The 19506-nt window shown below is 40.1% G+C and overlaps 1 protein-coding gene across 6 annotated transcripts in view; it reads right to left on the minus strand.

The window, feature by feature from the left end:
* The window catches only part of robo3 (roundabout, axon guidance receptor, homolog 3 (Drosophila)), a 221239-nt gene that overhangs the window by 99569 nt on the left and 102164 nt on the right, over positions 1–19506 (minus strand). For all 6 annotated transcript variants that reach the window (XM_088088607.1, XM_088088606.1, XM_088088605.1 and 3 more), the window contains exon 2: positions 1568–1894. In XM_088088607.1, coding sequence (XP_087944733.1) covers positions 1568–1894 — 327 coding nt within the window. The remainder of the gene's footprint in view (positions 1–1567; positions 1895–19506) is intronic.

Consider the following 19506-nt stretch of genomic DNA (forward strand, 5'->3'; position numbering starts at 1 on the left):
ACCTGATATGTGGACAAGCACTGGGCTGCTGTCTCTCCTGGTCTATACAGGCTTGTTCTGCACTACACACTCAACATTTCCTCTAAAACAGTCCTGTGGATTTCAGTCTACCATCATAAACTTCACAATGAAAATGATTACAAGTGAAAACACACTAATAAGCATGACGAAGGGAATTCTTGATATTTTGTCTTAAGGCTCGGCTCAATTCAAATGCACTCAATGTCCCTGTCATTTAACTCTTGTCCCTCTGTTTTGCACATTTCCATCAAGGGTAAGGGTGTCCCAATCCTTTTGTGTTATAAGAAAACATGGCCCTTCAATTTTTAGAGGTACACTCCAAACCAAGTGATATGAGAAATCAACAGCAAGATGGATACTCAAAAAGCCTACAAATGTATTTTCTTTGTTAGTAAAGATTTGAAAAATTCTGATCTTATCACACAATCTTATTTTAATGCTGCATTATGCTCCTTTCTTTATAGTAAGAACAACAAAATAAATGCTACCAATATGCCAGCCTGTTGTTACTTCAAAGTCATCAAATAACACCACTATTGCAGGGCTTCACTGCATAAGACGCCAATGCCAAAAGACACCTTTCACGTCTGGACAGCGTCAGCTGAGAATGAAACCGGACAGAACCGGTCAAGTTGTTATGATAAGCATGATACATGCATTGGCGGCGTCACATGAGAACACGGCCGGACAGAACCTGTCATGTCCGCATGACATGACGCAGGAAGGCATCCGGTTGAAACACTGACAGTAATATAAGGAGCATGACAGAGGCACGATGGACAGATCCAACAAACCCCGGACTTTCATGAGGGAATCTGGTGTTAGCTTCCTGTCTGCATGTGATGTTTTTCTACACCTGATCATGTGCCTCCTTCCCCTGATCCTGACCATCTGTGCCAGCACAGATACCTAGAGTGTAATGAAGACCCAAAAGTCCACAGCAAAGCAGCAATATGTGACCACTCGGGGTAAGACTGTCTTCAGTATGCTGATGTCTCAATAGCTAAGAAGCAAGCTAATGTGAAATTTAGGGCTGCCCAACAAAGTCAGACATTTGAATCATCAGTCAGTGACAGTCTGCTGAGGTTCCTTCAAGAATCGCAGTTCATTTTTCTTCTTTCTTTTCGCTGGTCAGTGTTCAGTGTGGTCCCCAGATTCTGATGCAAGGTGAGCGCTCTTTACTCTGACACTGTTTCACGTTGTTAAATAATATCATCAATCTCCCACGACTGATGACATATCAGGGTCCTGAAAAGTTGTCCCATTTTATAAGGGGAGATTTCAACCACTACCTGTTGGACCTCTGTTCTGAGGGACAAAGGGACTCTCACACACAAAGAGTAGGGGCAAAAATAAAATATGGGGTTTGGCCTTAGTGTAGTATGTAACATGTTCATGTAATACTGTACAGTATGTCCTCTGCCTCCAATTCCCATGTGTCCTCCCTGCATTAGCACTCAACGGCATTCAGTTTCTGTCAATGGATCCATCACACACTCACACTCCTGAGCCTCCAAGTCTTAACATCAAAAAATCAAAGACTTACTTGCCACCTCCAGCGATGCATTGCGACTGACCGCCTCCCCCAGGTAGTTGCGCGCCACACACACATAGACGCCTTCATCCGGTTTGCTCCGCCTCCCGTGAACAATGCGCAGGAAGAAGAGGGAGCCGCTGGGTAAGAGCATCCGGTGGGATCGAGGGTCCTCTCGATCCGTCTCCACGCGCTCCCCGTCTTTGTACCATTCTACCATCGGAGTCGGTCGTCCCTCTGCCTTACAGTTTAAGGTGGCCGGCTCACCCTTGGACACGATCAGATCAGACGGGTGTTCTACGATCCGGGGAGCCACATCCTCTGACCTGAGTCGGGATCCTGGAGATAAGAGAGGGGAAGAGAAGAGGTTAAGATTAAGTCCATCAAAGGGCCCTTTGACGGCTCTTTTGTGATGCTTGTTTTTAAATATAGGTCAAATATGATTTTAGAGTCTGAGTGTGAAGTGTCAGCAACAGGACCTCAAAGTTCTCCAAACCAGAGCCGTTTGGTGTTTAAAGTCTACACAGTAGACAATAGATTGAAAAAAGGTACAGATTTAGCAGTGCGTGTTGTTGAAACTTGTTAAGTGTATCTAAAGAGCATGAGTGACAACACGGTACATTTAGATTGTTCACAGACTCGGGATGCACTCATGTGGGAAGAGTTAGGACTATAATAAACAGAACATAAAAATCCTCTGCTTTTTTTACATTCACGCCGCTGCACACAAGAGGCAAGCGGGCGGCTCAGCTTCTAAAAGCACACTCAGCTGCCATCTCTCCAAACCTCTCGAGCTTGGCGTGTGAACGGCTGCAGAAAAACACACAGTTTTATCGCTGACAACACGGCTGTGTGAAGCGAGCATGTAATGTAATTGCTCAACGCTTATATTCAAAGTATAAATCAAGAGGACGTGTGAAATTACATGCTCTAAATTCTGCATCTATCAAGCCGAAACAAAATTCTGCGGCAGTGGAGGGGAAACAGGAGAGGAGTAAACATGACACAACAGTGTTAATCACAAGCTCATGGGAAAGTGAGCTGACTGAACTATTGAAATATTCAAAAATATACAGCCAACAGCAATAAATATATTACTTTTCTTTTTTTTCTGATTAAACCTTTGAAACCTGAGCAAATTGGTTTGATTGGCAATAAATGTCCCAAAATTGCAAGAAATTTGGACATTTAATAAACAATGTTTTAAAAATGCTAGGATTTTTTTTTTTTTCAGAAAACTATAGAATGGCTATGGCTATGTTTAAAGTGATAATACATAATTCAAATTTTTTTAACTCTTTGAAACCTGAGCAAATTAGACTGAGTTCCTTCAAAACCATGGGAAGAAGGCAATGAGCAACAGCAGAAACAACTGAAAAATTAGCAAGAAATTTGTTTAAAAAAAGAGTAAAATATAATTACCTTTAAGTCTGTAAAAAAAAATGAAGGAAAAGAAGGGATGAAAAAAGAAAAAACGAAAGAAAGAATTTATAACACAGGGAAATAACACGGAAAAAGTGATTAAAAATTATATATTTTTTAACATAATTTTAAATATGCAATTCGGATCATTATAAATATAGTTCTTCCTAGCTCCTTTTACTCGTCTTTCTTGCAATGTGAGAAACATTTATTACCAAGTTGCTCATTGCCCTTTTTCCTTGTTTTCTGAAGAGATCACACACATTTGCTCGGGGTTCAGAGGATGAAATACTTGTGAAAGGCATCTGAAAGCAGCACAAGAAAAATTCAGGCAATTTTCTTCAAATTTTTACTGATTTCTTGCTAATTTGGGGTTCATTTTTTCTTATGTTGCTCATCGCCTTCTTCACATGTTTTTAAAAGAAATCAAGCCAATTGGCTTAAGTTTCAAAGGGTTAAACTGATCTTGTCTATTTAATAGAATCATTTTTAAAAGCTCCACAAGGTGCAAGCTTCTTAAAATGACTCATCAATGTAAATGTATAGTGTTTCTGGGTGGTGGTTACGCAGTCTGCAGACTCTCTTCTGAAAGTCTGATTGAAAGAAATAAAATAAGACGGAGACAGAAGCAGACAGAGATGGAGGCGAGGTAATTCCCACAGGTTTTTTTTGCCAGAAATTGCTTTCCCCCCCCCTCTATCTCTCCTCTTCCTCCTCCAATTTGAATGACAGTACGTTGGCGGTACAATTATGTATGAAAAGCAATAACACAAACTCAAGCACCATGAGGTACAAGTGAAATTTCCCCCTGGAGAGCATATGAAAGACTGACAACAGGAGGTGCATCTCGCCTGTTTTTCTTTTTTTTTCTTTTTTTTTGAATAACCAGGTTTTGTTCCAGCGATGATTGTTGCCGCATTCATGACTGTGCAACAGGAGATTTCTGTGCTGCTTTTAAACTAAAACCATTTTTCACTGTCACAGTATTGCACGCTTTAGCCATGCCATGAAGCGGTGCATTATGCAACTTTGTATTTTCAGAGCATTCACAGTGGGAGATTGGCGGGAGCGGCTATGCACATAACAAGAAGACAGAAAACAAGAACTGCTTTGTGCAGCGTTTAAGAGTTTAGAAGTCACTGTCACTTGGGTTTTGTTCCACTCTTATGATGTTGTTCTTGTGTAATAAGTCATTTCTTAGTTGAAGTTTAAATAACTTATGTTTAAATAGGAATTAAAAATAACCTGGGGTGATGTTTTTGTTGCTGTGGGGTTTTAGTTTGTGAACAAAGAGCATTGGAAAATAAATAAAGAAGATGGAGCCACAACTTATCCGGCAGAGAAAGAGGCAAGAGTTCAAACCTCCAGGAGGTGATCAAAATAGCTACGTGTTTCCTGTGTTCTTCCTCTGCTGCACTATTGAGAGATAACTGAGAATGTGCACACAGCACAGGTATATAGCATTTCAAACAGAGTAATAAGAAGGCCCGTTGTAATGGTTCTTCCCACAGGTGCATGAATGAGAAGGAGTTCAAAGGTTCACACTTTGCTGATAACACCTGATAAGAAAAGCAGTCAAAATTCCTGCCCTCAAAGTGACAAATCCTCCAGAAGGTTTTGAGGGGATTAAGAACTCAACTTAAGTTCTTGTCGCCGATGGGAATATAGAGCACGGTCTAATGGCCCTGCTCTCAATGCTATTACATTCAGAGAGATGGAGAAAGAGGAAACTCTGGAAAAGAGGAAATGGTACTGAAGCTTTGAAGTTAGGTTAGAATCAAATTGCAGCTGGTTTCTGTCTGACATCTTCTTCCAAGCTCACAGCAGAATGGATCAGCTATACCTTTTAGGGTTATATTTCACTGCCATTAATGGAGAAAAAAACACATAACTGCAAATTCCTTTCTTTGTTTCTTTCTTTCTGAAACTGGCAACTCACAGAGTATTGTCTTGTATTGTCTAGTAATGTATAGGTTATATAGGTAAATGGCATTTAAGTCATAACAACCTGAAGAAAAACAGCTGAAGGGTTTTAAAAGCAGTTTTATACCTTTAATCAAATCTTTCAACTGTCTAAAGTGTGTGTATAAATTGGGTTTACATCAGGGTATCTTCTGGTATCAGATGCTTAAATTTAATACTTTTGAAGACATTTCAAGATAAGCTTCAACCAAAGACTGATTATTGGACATGTAATTTTTTTCTAAGTCAATATCAATTTTGGCAGTTATTTTAATTTAGTCTTAGTCTTGCACACACGGCCGTTGTTGGTCGTTCCGTTCTCCTCTATGACAAATAATTTCCATCCTAATTTTTGTAGACAAAATCAACACTGTCCTTAAGTCAAGCATTACATAGGTAATGGAAATCGGTATACAAGTAGTACTTTGCAAAGGTAGGTTTTGTGTAAGAATATGGTTTTAAATTTTTGGAGTGAGTTAGGTGAATCTAAATTTTGCTAACAGGTAAAATCAAGTGTGAGGTAAAAAGAGAGTATTAGGATAAAGTAATTATCGTGGCTTAACCATAGTGCTTTTTTTGGAAGATCCATGAAAGTCCAGTGTTATCTGTGCTATCCACAATACACATCTAACCCAAACACTTTGTTGTAAGCCATCTATCCTGTGGAATACGAACTAAATACAGTCATTATTTTTCTGACAGCCTCTCCTCCCTAAAGCTCTCTGAGCAGACTGACCATTCCTCTGTCTGGTGGGGGTGTAGATGGAGGATGGGGTTTTGTCTAGGGTGGGAGCTCAGCAGGACAGAGCCTTTAAGAGCTGACTCATAAATTTTGCAGTCCGAGCTGGTTGGAACAAGCCATGTGGAAATGTAAAGGGAAGGCTTTTAAAGAGGAAGAGACCACCATGTTGACTGAGCTAAATATCACCAGGAGAACACCACAGCGACAAGCTCTGAGAAACAGCTCTTAAAGATGATACGTCTATCATCCAAGGAAATTTAGACTTAATGAAATGATCTCTCAGCTACTGTCTTCTGCAAACAGAAAAGCATTGGCATCTTACTCTGGGATGTTACACAGATGCACAGTTAGCTTGGGGAAAAGAAAAAAATAACATCTGAGATGATTTTCTCAAGATGATGAGACATCTGCACTGATATCACTATAATGATAGTAATCTTTGCACAAGCTTCCTTTGTGCAGCTGCCTGCTGTACATTAGTATGACAGTACAATAATGCAGATCTGCATGTTGATGTAGACCGACTGCCACGCAACTCAATGACATTTGAATTTCTGAGCAGCTTATTCCCAGGCTCTATATCTCACAGTGAGTGCATGTAACAGATAAGGGCAAGACTGAAAAAGATGAACTCAAATTGGGTTAAATGGACAGCCGGAGTCTGGAGAGTACGACTGCTTGTCTGGAGAAGGGTGTCTAATAGGAAAGTCTGGCCCCTCTAAGGACCTATTAGCTCCTGCCGGTGGTGGACTACACCAAGATGGCAGCAACTCTCACTGCTACATGTGAGCTAATGAAACCACAGGGATGCTGGGAGAGTTCGGCCTGAGAGAGGCTGTTTGACAAGAATGGTGCGTGGAGAAAAGATGACTTGCTGTCTGAATTCCCATGCCAAAAGAGAGGTGTAGTCCACTTGAAAGATATATGTGTGATTTCTCTGGTAGATCTGACAGCTGTCAGTCATCAGTCGTAGTGAAAATGTTTTTGTAAATTGCCTTTAGAGGCACAAAATCACGGCCCTCCTCCCCCTCCTATTGCCTCCAAAGGTGTTAGCTAGAATCTACTGCAGCTCAAAGGAAAAAAACAATCAGAGCCGAGGATCCTCTCGCACTGCTGTCAATCATGTCAACAGCTTGTGAACTGTGGTGAACTTCTACATCCACATGCAACACACACGGGTGGCGACGCTTGAGAACGCGGCTGGACAGAAAGGTTCGCATGCACATGAAACGCTGCTTCAGCATCAGGTAAAAATGCTGCCAGTAGGGACATAATATAAGGAGCGCGAGTGCCCTTATAGGTTGGGCAGGTGGGGAGATGAATGGGTCCCACAAACAGGAGTCCAAAATTCGCTTCTCATATGGATGTGAGGTTTTTTTTACCTCCTTACCACCACCTTACCACGTGCCTCTTTCTCCTAAACCTAACCATCTGTGAGTTTGTTGCCCAATCCCAACCATCATGACGGTCCTTCTTGTCTTACTTGTGTATGACTCAGCAAAGTTAATGACAAATATTAGGGCACTTTAACAGGTTGTGTTACCCTGGCTTCATCCTGGAACGAGGACATCTAATGTTCTGTTTATTGAACAAATGTGTTTCCATGGTAACACAATCAGATGATTTTGGGGAATGGTTCAAAATCAGGAAGAGTGAATCCAAAGTCTGTTTTGACTGTGTGTGTGAAAAAGGACTGACCCTATTAAAGGTTATATCACTGTCTGTCAAATGTGGCTTTCTTGAGTCGCTTTGCAAACTGACTCAGGTCTTTGTTACTTCATTAAAGATGTTATATTTCTGATATCCATGCCTTTAAGAAACTTGATTCCAAGTAGGAAAGTATACTACAATATATACTTCATGCCCTCTTAAACAAAAGCCCAGCTCCAAAACTAGAAAATCTATTTGTGGTGGCAGATGTTTTAATCGTGGTAGGCCGTCATAAATAAATCAATGTGTTAGAAACCCTGAAGATTCTGTTACTGCATCGCCTATTTTTCACTTCAGATGTTCTCACAGACATATTTTAGTCTGCTGTTTAGCTCTAAATTGAGAAAGTTTGTGACACAACTGCCATGCTGGATACAGTCAAAGCACCACCCAACGGCCACAGCAAACTTTAACATTATAGCTAAAAAATCCTCTATACAGTACATGTTTTGATGTACATGAAATTGATGTAAATCATATGCTATAGCCTTAAGAGTTATCAGATTTCTGCCTGAAAAAATATCGATAAGAGACCCACTGACACCAGTGGCAAACAACGGGGCCTTGCTTCAGTTGGAAATGTGAAATTTAATAAAACTTTTCTGGTACAGGATATAAATCCTCCACACCAGACTTTCCAACTACAACACACAACAAAACAAAACTCACAATATACTCACAAATCATCACAAATCAATGAGCAGAATTTCTCTATTTTTGAAAGAGCTAAGAAGGAGCCCACACTCCATCCTCTGAATATTATACACCTGAATTTCTCTTGTGGTGTAATTATTATGGCTGGTTAATCCAGCAGAGAAAAACAGAGCACTGTTTTTTCTTTAATTAACTCAGTGCGTGCCTGATGTGTCCAACCTGACAGACTCCAAATCAAAAAGGCTCACATGGTGCACTCAGCATATATTCAAACATCAAGACAAATGCATACACACAGTGAATTACTGTCAAACTACTTCAAAGTCATTTTAACCGGGGAGATGGGAGGGGAAGAGAATAAAGAAGACTGAGAGTGTGACAGAGAAATAGTGCGTCAGACAAAAGTGCACCAAAACAAATGAGAGAAATTGGAAGCAAACAGCCAAGGGGAGCACAAACTCCTGCTGTAATGTCCTCTCCATAATGGAGGATGGCAAAGTGCTGAGGCACAACTTTTTCTCATCGAGAACAAGAACAAGTGGCTCGCTGTGTCCTGCTGATATAAATCAAAAACAGAGGGCCACTGCCAAAGATCTACAGTGGATTCCCCCGCCCCTCCTCTCTGCCAACTCCCCAGCTTTATTTCAGCACAAACACAAGTGGGCTTTCATCCCTAAGCAGATTTACTTCCTCTAAGAAGGCAAAAACATCAGAACAACAGCTAGCAACTCACACGCGTCACCATCACTGTTGGTGGGGGGGTGATTTGTTTGTAGTATGGACATGAAGGGGAGAGATATTAAATCTTTGTGATTGTGAAGACCAACTTCGAAATGTTCAAAGTAAATATTTTCTATTTTAATACTAAATTAGAAGTGTATTAACCCTTTGAAACCTGGAGCAACATCACTTTTCTTGTGCTGCTTTCACATGTATTTAAACCTAAATCCAGAGCAAAATGGTGCAATTCCTTAAAAAACATGGAAAAAGCAATGAGCAACTTGGTAAGAAAATGTTCCACAAATTGGAAACAATTAGTAGGTTTAGAAAATTGTTTTTAAAAAGCAAGGGTAAAATGTCTGGGGAAAAAAGAAAAAAAGCTTTATAATTATCATAATTACATATTTAAAATTGTGTTACAGAATTTTATACATTTTAAGCACTTTTTCCAGACAGGTTGTTATTCTCAACTTTTCTTTTCTTTTCTTTTTTTTTACAAAGAATGTCTAGGGGGAAAAAAGAAAAAAGCTAGGAAAAATTATATTTCTAATTATTAAATATTTCATTACATATATTAAAATATGTACAGAATTATTTCAAGTTTTTAATCACCTTTTCCAAGTCTTGTCTGGTTGTTGTTGATATTTTTCAACTAATTTTTTAAAGTCATTTTCTCTTACTTTTTACTAATTTCTTGCTGACTTTTGGATCATTTCTTTTTTCATTGTTTATTGTCTTCTTCCCATATTTTTGAAAGAAATCAAGCCAATTTCCTCAACAGAGTTAGATGATACTTTGACTGACAATGTAATGATAATGCAGCTTCTTCTAACACAGCAATAATTCTGCTCCAATTATCCAAAAATAATCTCCAGCCAAGACGTCACAGGTCAAATGAGAGACTGTCAACTTGTTGCCACAGATGTGCTCACTATGCTGCCTTTGACTAAAGGCCCTGTAAGGTTATTCATTAAAAAAAAAAAAACGGAGACTAAAAAGAAAAGAAAACTATTTGTTATCTTGTGTAGATCTTCTGATTCAGCTGCAAAAAGTTCACCTTAACATAATATGACTTGACAAGCTATTGGCTTTAGGTGACAGGCTGTTAAACCGTTTTCTGCACCTCAACAGCTTTGTATGCAAATATGCGCTTTCCCCTGCATCGTTCCCTGCCTCTCACAGATTTCCCAAACACAGATGGTGATATGCTCAGATGATGCTCTGACTCATACATAAAGCCATGCAAGCTGATCATTTTGTCTGATACAAAAGCGGCTCAAACTTGAGGTTGACAAAAATCCTCAACACCTACTTACCAACTGTCCCCCCTGCTGCTGCTCCTACATGCCACCCGCCCCCAAGACAACCCTCCCAGATCATACAAGGTGTGTGTGTCATCACACACAGCTTCAAAAATATTCTGTTCACTACAGCCCTGCAGGGAAAAGGACATAAAACATGGATGGCACTTCATTCAGCCCCATCACGTCACGGCAGGGTGAGAAATGCCTTTCATTTCAGCATGAAGGACTTGAAAATAAATCAGAACACTGCTGTATATCAAAAGCCTGCACTTCTTATCACTCGCTGGTGAGTTGTGGTACAAAGAAAGATTAAACCATGCTCTGGCTTAGCTACTAAAATTAAGGCTAAGCTGAGCTCACCCTGCACTCGAGATAACCCTCCCCAGTCCCCTCCCAATTCTACTTAAAAAGACATAGCTGCTAATGGCTAAGAAAAGTCTTTTTAAGCTGAACTTCTAGCGGCGTACAATAAAAGGACCTGCCACTGCTCAACACAATGAGCTTTATAATCTGTGCAGGAGGGACAGAGGACACAGGGGAAGGCCTTCTAGCACCCATTAATGTCTTTAGTTCCTGAAAATACAAAAGCACCTAAAAAATGTAATAAAATTAGCTTGCAACCTGCTTGAATGCTTGATACTGTAATAACACTTATATTGACTATGTAATACCTTACATGTGGATCTTGTTTTCAAACTGATAATATAATAACTTCAGCAGATAAGATCTCAATACAGACAATTTTTCAGAAATACAAATTGTGCAATTACACCAAATTCATAATACATGTCAGCCCACTGAAACCATCAACATTCACAACGATTTCATTTTTTGACAATGTAAACTCCACACTACTGCAAATTAAGGCGCTAACTGGAACCATAGAGTTCTTCAGCTTGTTCCCATAGGAGAACCCTTTCTGATTCATTATTGAACCTTTTTACTAAGGTTCCAATGGGAACACTTTCAGAGCGATTGAAACCAACATGAGGAATAGAACCATCTGTGAAAAGTTCCAGTCACAACCCCACAAGAGGTTCTATGGGGAACCCTTTTATGGTGTAATGGTTCCACCCAGAACCTTCTCTGAGGGTTCTTTAGTGTTAGGGTGCACACAAGAACCCACCCAGGAAGTTTTGAGAACCCCTTCATACTCCAAAGTTTTAAATGAAAACCAAACCAGGAGGTTCTACCAAAAACCCTTTCATGTTCCAAGGGTTTGATCTAGAACCCATCCAGGGGGTTCTACTGGGAACCCTTCTATATTGCATGTATTTATGCATTTATGTTTAGTGTTTAGTATTTTAGGTTGGGGTCAGATAATTGTGTGATTTGTAATGTCATTAGAACATCAGTTGGAATATTTTAATTATATCAGGGTTTTAGTACATTTTCCATCAAGTTAAGTGCAAGATTTATTCCATTTTCAGGAAATAACTACATTATCGGGTGTCAAAGGGCATACCAAGACGATCAAAAACAATTCAAAAACTTTCCTTTTCCCATCTCTCCCTCATCTGCATTTCTTTTCAGTAGGCTGGCCTCCCTCTCTCAGAATTTGTTGTTTTACAGCTTTGTTACCTCCTCCTCCGTCTCTCGAGTTTCACCAAAGCCACAGGAATTGATTTGCAAATGAGCATTCAAAGTTAAATTGGCAGCAGTGAGGGAGGCAGGCTGGAGTTCTTTCTCTGCAGCCTCCGAGTCTCTGACCCTGCAGGACGGCCAAATGAGGCACTTGCATGAGAATACAACGTGCCGGCCATAAAGAGACAACCTTCTTAATTGAGCCTGTGTTGATGCTAAGCGTCTGAATGGGCAGGGTCAACTTTGCAAAAGGAAATTGGTTGTTTTTATCATGTCTCTCTTGGGGCTGTGAACAGATTCATGAGGAAGGGCTGAAGCGGCTCCTCCTTTAGAAGAGGGCATTGTCGAAATTGGGAGCAAAAAGATCCAAACTCTCACGGCAGTTCCACAAAATGCCCTTTCCACTAAGAACTCTGTTACATGCTCCCTGTGAGTGTGGCCTCTTGCACTGTCAAAGCAGCTGAAATGAGTTTTGGCTTGATGTTTGGGCAAGTTGACAAGGCAAAAGCAGCTTGCTGTAGATAGAGAGCAAACAGTGGCGTCTTTTCTGCTCCGACAGGAACAGACAGATGAGTCTAACAGAGCATTTTCACACTAAAAGTTACTCATAGTGAAACACGGCTGAGAGGCTTGGGAGTTGATTAAGTTTTGATTGAGTTCCAAACACAGACCCCCCACTGCCCCACCACCACCACACTTCTTTGCATGGACATTTCAACTGTTTACTCTGACTTTGAAATGCACTTTCCTCAAGTTTCTATAGCACATCCTGCTCTGAATAATCAAGCACTTCTGCAAAAACATCAAATATCACCATCGATAATGTGGAGGATGGTTGAGCTAAACTCTCATATTTAAACATTCAGAGAACTCTGAATGTAGCGTAGAGGGGCATTCGCACAAAAAGCAGTCCCAAGGACTTAAATATAACCAGTCCAGCATCCTTCAAGTTATCACAAACCCTGCCAAGAGATGTCAGTTTGAGATGTAGTAGCCTGCCAGTAACAAGCATCGATTTTCTCCACAGAGTCCCACTGGGGGGGGGTTGGATTGGGCTTTGAAAGACCAGCAGAGCAGATACTGTATGTGGCAACTAGACTTTCACTATTCACTTGATTTTGCTGTAAGTGTTGTATGTGATGAGAGCAAGAGGAGACAAGAGGAAGTGGTGGAGAAAATCCTGGAGCAAGGGAAGGAGGAGTAGAGATAGAGTGATGCTTGAAAAAAGCAAACAAAAGACAAACATCTGGTTGAAAAACCATTAAATGATAGTTTGATAACTGCATGATTTCTTATCAATACTTATCGGTCCATGAAGGTTCACCATTGAGGTCACAGCAGTGTCTGGGCTCTCTCTCCACCATGCTGCTGTTCTGAGACACCAAGCCGACAGTCCGCCCTCGGTCAAATTCGGGGCATCAGTGAGTGCCCTAGTTTTTGAGGTGTTTCCTGCATTATTGGCACTAGTGGGCCACTGTTTTTGCAGATGATTCATCATGTTGAATCAGCATTGCAGACAGTGGAGCCCACTAGTGAGTGAAATCACTCTGTCAGTTCAGCTCATCTTGCAAGAAGAGAAACTGATGTGAGGAAAGCAAACTGAAGTCAAGAGCGAGTGAGGTCGATACAAACTCGCTCGATGAGGTAAAATCGTTTTTTTTTTTGTTATTTTTGCCATTGTCTCTTAAGCAGAAATGGTTTGTAAGTATTTGTGTACTGATCGCTAGCACATGATAAATTGTTTCTTCAAAATCAGATTGTGTTGTTAATGTGCTAATTGGCTAAGTGGCATTTTACATCCATCTTTTCATTCTTTTGGTTTCACTTTTTTAACGCTGAAACTGATAACTGCTATTTTCTGTCATGCAGGCATGTATGAGCGTATGTGCTGGTTGCCCATTGGCTGTAGTTTTTTCGCTGTTTTCAAGAGCAACTTTTTGGTCGAGACACAGGCAACGTGAGGCAGCAGTGGAGCTAATATTTCTTTGACGCTACTGCATTGCCTCTGGACGCCATGTCTTGGGCACAATTTGCACATGAACACACCAAACTAAAGGTCAACATGCATGCACATTCTGCGTACTCACTACTCTACTACTACTACTACTACTACTCCTCTACTATAACTCTCAATACCTGCAGATGGTGGCAGTCTGTGTTCATCATTCAAAAAGAGAAACAAGAAGACCGGTTAGCAATCCTTATCCTTTTTCTGAATAATGAATACAGATAACCGCCACCTGCTGATATATATAGTTATTTCCTCTCATGCAGGCGTAGAATATACAAGTTAGTTGGTCATCAACTGTCATCTTTATGATGAGTTCAAGCGCAACTTTTTGGCCTAGACAAAGCAATCATGAGGCGTCACAACAGTGGGCCTTCATCGTCACTAGATCTTTGACGTTGGCTTGGTATGTCTGGGCCCTTTGGGAGGAAATCCTTGAGGGGCCCCTGTACGGGCACAGCACTGGTTGCGGGTGGCCTAACACAGCTGTGGGGAAATGCCACTGGTTTCCTGTCCCACAGCAACATATTTCAAGATTAGCTCCTATTAGATCTTGACCACTTAGACACACATACACACACAGGCTGACTGCTATCTACTCCTTTCCGTCTGAACACATAGATCACACTCTGAGGGAGGAAAGGGTCCAGACAGGGACTTCCTGAGTCCAAAACTCAAAAGAAAAACAACTGAGTTACAGTATCAAATATACTTTGAAACCTGGGCAAATTAACTTGATTTATTTGAAAAACAACGTAAGAAAAAATGACCCAGAAATTAGCAAGAAAAAAAACAATAAAATAATAAAATAAAAAAACTACCTGAAAAATCAAAATATATAAGCATAATCATTACAAATTCCCTGGCTCCTCCAGTCAACATGTTAAAGTATCCATGAGAAAGATACTAATCCCCAAATTAGCTCTTGATGGTTGTCCCATCAGTGTGTGAGTGTGTGTGAATATATGATAACCTGAGTAGCAGGTGGCATCTTTTATGGTAGCCTTGGCCACTAGTGTATGAATGTGTGTGTGGATTACTTGTAGTGTGAAAACACTTTGGGTGGTCGCAATGACTAGAAAAGCGCTAAACAAGCAGCCATAAAGACAAGTATTGATATTTGGCCTTATAATAACTCAAACTACCATTTCCAATGTCAACAAGGAATTTTTAAACTCACTAAAAAAGCGCTACACAGGTCCAAGTGCAGGTCCATTTTAAAAAAGAATTTTCTACATCTACTCATTTCTTGCAATTTCTGGGACATTTTTTGTCAAGTTGCTGACTGCCTTTTTTTCTTTGTTTTGTTATCTACTTATTTAATTCTTTTCCCATTTTTATATGACTAAAAGGTCTTCATGTTCATTTGGTTGTGTATTTTGTCTTTGTATGTTCAAATTAATGAGGAAGTTGGTTACTTAAAATTCAATGATTTATTGGGGGGGGGTAAGTTTGCACTTCTTCCAACTCCTTTTTGAATATGTCAACCACGTCATCATGGTTTAGACCATTTCATTTGCTTACAGTTTTTCACTGTCTGTAAATATTTCTTTTTTTGGATGTCTACTTTTGTGTAATAATGTCTCTATTTCCTTTTTTACAATTTCGAAATAAATCAAAGTCAAAACCAAATCAAAACATAAACCAATAAAAAGAGAATTACAGAGAGAGAGCACCAATGAGCTCAGGGTTCAAAGTTTTAAATACTTGTGACAGGCCTCTGACAGCAGCAGAAGAAACGTGATGCTGATCCAGGTTTCAAGGGGTTAACTGATAGCCATCAGAGTTGATATGCCTGAGTCTAGAAAAGGCAGAGTAACCCTCAGCATGGCTTTGAGTTTTAGCTATTTTTTTTCACTCTAATGTCAAACTTGAAATAATCTACATGAGGAAATGTATAATTTGAGCTTCAGGGGTCAACAGTGAATGATGATGGGAGACAGAGTGAACTAATCAGCCTCCCGACGTGCCGCTCTGTCCTCCTCTCAGCACTACAGAGTGCTTGTATTAAATGTAAGGTTTCACTGATCATTTTTCATGATGATAGACTGCCAGCCCTGTAAAGAGACTAGATTATCACACTATTACATGAATGAGCCCTAATCATAAAGGAAACACTCAGAATGTGTAGCTGTTGTCGTGAAAAATATTGTATTTATGAGTGGAATAACATTACCGTGAAAGAGGAAAATGGATAAATGCCTCCTTCACACACTGCTGAAGAGATGTGGAGGTTTGGAGTTATAATTAAGACATGAAGTGGGGAAACAAGTTTAAGAGGAGCGGGAGCAAGATTCAAATCTAACTGCCTATCACTTCTCTGAATGCTTTTGACTTCTGCCGTGAGTTGCACTTAAGAGATAACAAGGAGAGGAGTCACTCTAATTGCCTTGTCACCCAAGTCACATTTCCTTAATAAGTGTTTCCCTTCAGGACATAATGCATAACCGTCAATCATCAAACCGCCGCTACAGTGAACAAATAGCCACAGAGACACTCTGGCTCCGATCCCCGAGTCACTTTTTGTGTATCAACACTCCCATCACAAAATAACAGGTACCCAGCGACTGTCACTTCTCAAAAAGAGCTGTCTGCGTCAGCTCCGAAGCCAGCTATTAAATAATCGACAGCGGCTGTCAGAATCCCTCCACCGCAGCATCACCTTGATACGCCGCTGCTGAAAATGATCCATTATCAGTTGGCTCTTTCCCACACCGAGCTTTCAAGTGGCAGACTCTCACAAATACGTCCAACCCGATGACAAAGTCACGGGTGGTGACAGCTGCAGCTTTATGCCCCTGGGCTTTCCCTCTGACTCCACAGCAGAGTTTGGTCGGGCTTCAAACTGCCACAAAAGTCTAAGGACGGTTAAAACTGGTAAACATGAGGATCTGGCTGACTGTCTCGCCAGCCAAACCTGATGAAAAGCATGTGCTTCTGTTAGACGAGCGGTCAGACACCACAGACAAAAAAGAGAGGGCTGTCAGTGTTCTCTTAAAACCATGCAAAAAGTAGTCCATTGCTCAGCTATGCCAGTTTAGTTCCTCTCCAAATGAAACAATTGCAGGCAAAGGGATCTCTTTTAGTAAATACTTAGTTATTACTCTAAGCTTTATAAGTAAAAAATTATATATTTTGTTCCTAGTGGCTGTCATTAACTTTTAGTAGTTGCACATTTTAGTATATGCATCTATTAGCTGTAACAATGAAGCAAACACGAGTTGCCGACTTTATGTCATCAATGCATATACATGGCGAGCAAAAGTCGACGTTCAGTCAATGGCAAAAAACTTTTTTAAAAAGTCATTTATTAAATATCATTTTTTGATCACATGTAAAATGTAATATGATATTAATGTTAACTACTGGAGAGTGACCTAGATTAAATATAAAAATATGATTTATAATATATACAATAAATAAAACAAAATAATATATGAAAACATGAATAAACTGGAAACAGCTATACAACTCTTGTTTAAACGCTCTTAGTGTTAAAATGCAGCCTCTTCTTTGCAAGCTTCTTTGTAGCTTCCATGTTGATCCCACTTGATCTCAAAGCACTTGAACACGACAAAGTCGCAAGAACGACTTCCTCACTCGGAAACGACGACCTTCTGACATCACATGGACGCAGAGATAGTGTGGTTGTCTACTAATCAGGAGTTTTGCAGTTTCAATCCCTAAAAAACCAAGCAGTCACATGTTGTGTGTCCTTGGTGAAGACACGAGTGTGTGAGTGTGCGTGTGACTGTTTTGTCACTTCTGATGAGCAGGTGGCACCTTGTGCAGTGGCCTCAGCCACCAGTGTGTGAATGAGTGAATGGTGCTTGTGTTGTAAAGCGCTTTGAGGATTCACAGGAGGTGGTGGATGGAGGTCGTGCAGGACGCGGGGCTGTGACAGGAAAATGCCAGTTTCATGTCCACACTTCTGTCTATGGTCAGGTAAAGCTAATGAAGGCATTCTGGTGCAGGGTAAGGAAAGATCATGATTTTGGTTATGTTGATGGAGAATAATCATAATAGATAATGCTTTAGTCACGATGAATGGATAGTGTATTGCAAAATTGCCTTTTTTTAAAGAGAGAGATGAAATACACTGTCAGTGAACATATTGCTGATACATTATGTATGAATGTTTTTGCGACTTGCCAGGCAACATGTCTTCGTAATGTTAATAGAAAAAGTCATTCTCTCTGTGTTGTGTTTCCCTTTGCTGTTTCAAATTCGTTGTATATAAACCATATATTTTTAAAGCCAGGGCTGGACTCAGGTCGCATACAAGCTCTACTGTTGGTGGAGGCTGTTGGGGCTGCATGCAGCTTGTGTCGTCTGCTCAGGGCTGAAAAAGATCTAATAAAAAATCACTGAACTGTTTTCATTTGCAGACAATGCAGTAAAAGACAGAACTCTTTGCAGTGAAGGGCACAACAAAACATCTGTTGAGTTTAAAAATTCTTTTTTGACACTGGAAATGTTAGTATGACTTAATATCATAATAACTACTTTATATTTATCAAAAAGTATCAGATCTCTTTCAAGGCCATTATAGGTGAATATTGGCTGTGTCATAATGTAGCTCTTTCAGTGTTTTTTTGGAAATACAAACCTTATTGTGGAAAACATAATTTTTTAATCGTATTTAATCGTAAAGTATTTGCTTGATGACTTACGTATACATGTATATCAATAAAGAAAATAATATTTATATTACTTGTATGCTGTGTGTTTTGTTCATGTTTGTTCACGTGTTTTGTTGAACCTCTGACCTCAACACAAATACATCTCTATATCAAGGATATATGTTATAATGTAATAGAAGGTACACAGTGTGTAGGTCAGCTGCCTTGTGTGATATTATCTATATCACAACACACACATTTTTCATATCTCTGTCTTACACACATATTTGTGAAGAAAGAAGGCCTCTTTGAAGGCATTTTGGATGTGTCCCATATTTGTGGGCGCAGAAAGCGCAGGAAGGAAGACGCCTCTCTGGAGATGAAGTTGGCAGATTGTTGCAGTCGGTGTTTGATGGGGACGTTTTGACACAGCGTGTGAATTTATGCACGTCACATATTTTTTTTCACTTTAATCCTCCGCCAGCGACAGTAAGGAGAACTCCTCCAGTTAGAGGGAAAAACGATTATAATATTTATACTGTAAATGCAACACAAAACAACACCTCAGCACCTGTATTGTTCAATTAGTAGCTGTGTTATCCCATGCAGCACAACAACAGCCTCGCCAGAGCAACACTCAGTACGTTTACATGGTGTTAGAAAAAGAAATTATTGTGTCAGTCCAGCTACAACTGGACTTTTGATAGTCTGACTGAAAACGTAATCAAATGAATTTCTTTAAAATCGGACGAACACCAAGATAATTCTGGAAGTCAAGCTATTCCGTCACATAAACACCTCTGTTGGACTTTAACTGGGCGTTCTGTGCATGTTCCTAGTCGCCACGGCAACCTCCGTCAGTGTTTATGGATAGGCACTGTTCGTTATTTATGAGGTGCTGCAAAACAGGTCAAACATTTCAAAATAAATGTAAGCAATGAAGAGGGACTTGTCTTTTTAATTTTGGCTTAGGTAGGGGACGTACAACTTAAAAAGGTAGTATCTTATATTTATTTAAAATAAATAAGTCACACTCCAACCACCCGTACTCCTCTGATGAATAAAGTCCTACCGCACCAGCAAGGAGGCTAAGCGATGTCCTGCAGTGGACAGGGCCGCAGCAAAACATTCTTTAGCCACCGAAAAAATCGATCTCAGTGTAAGTGTTGACTATATGTGAATCTTGTCTCCGCTTAACCTTCCACAACAGCTGATGGAGGTAG

This window comes from Plectropomus leopardus, chromosome 15 (genome assembly GCF_026936395.1).
Source record: "Plectropomus leopardus strain MGB_pleo_1.0 chromosome 15, ASM2693639v1, whole genome shotgun sequence".
Lineage (NCBI taxonomy): Eukaryota > Metazoa > Chordata > Actinopteri > Perciformes > Serranidae > Plectropomus > Plectropomus leopardus.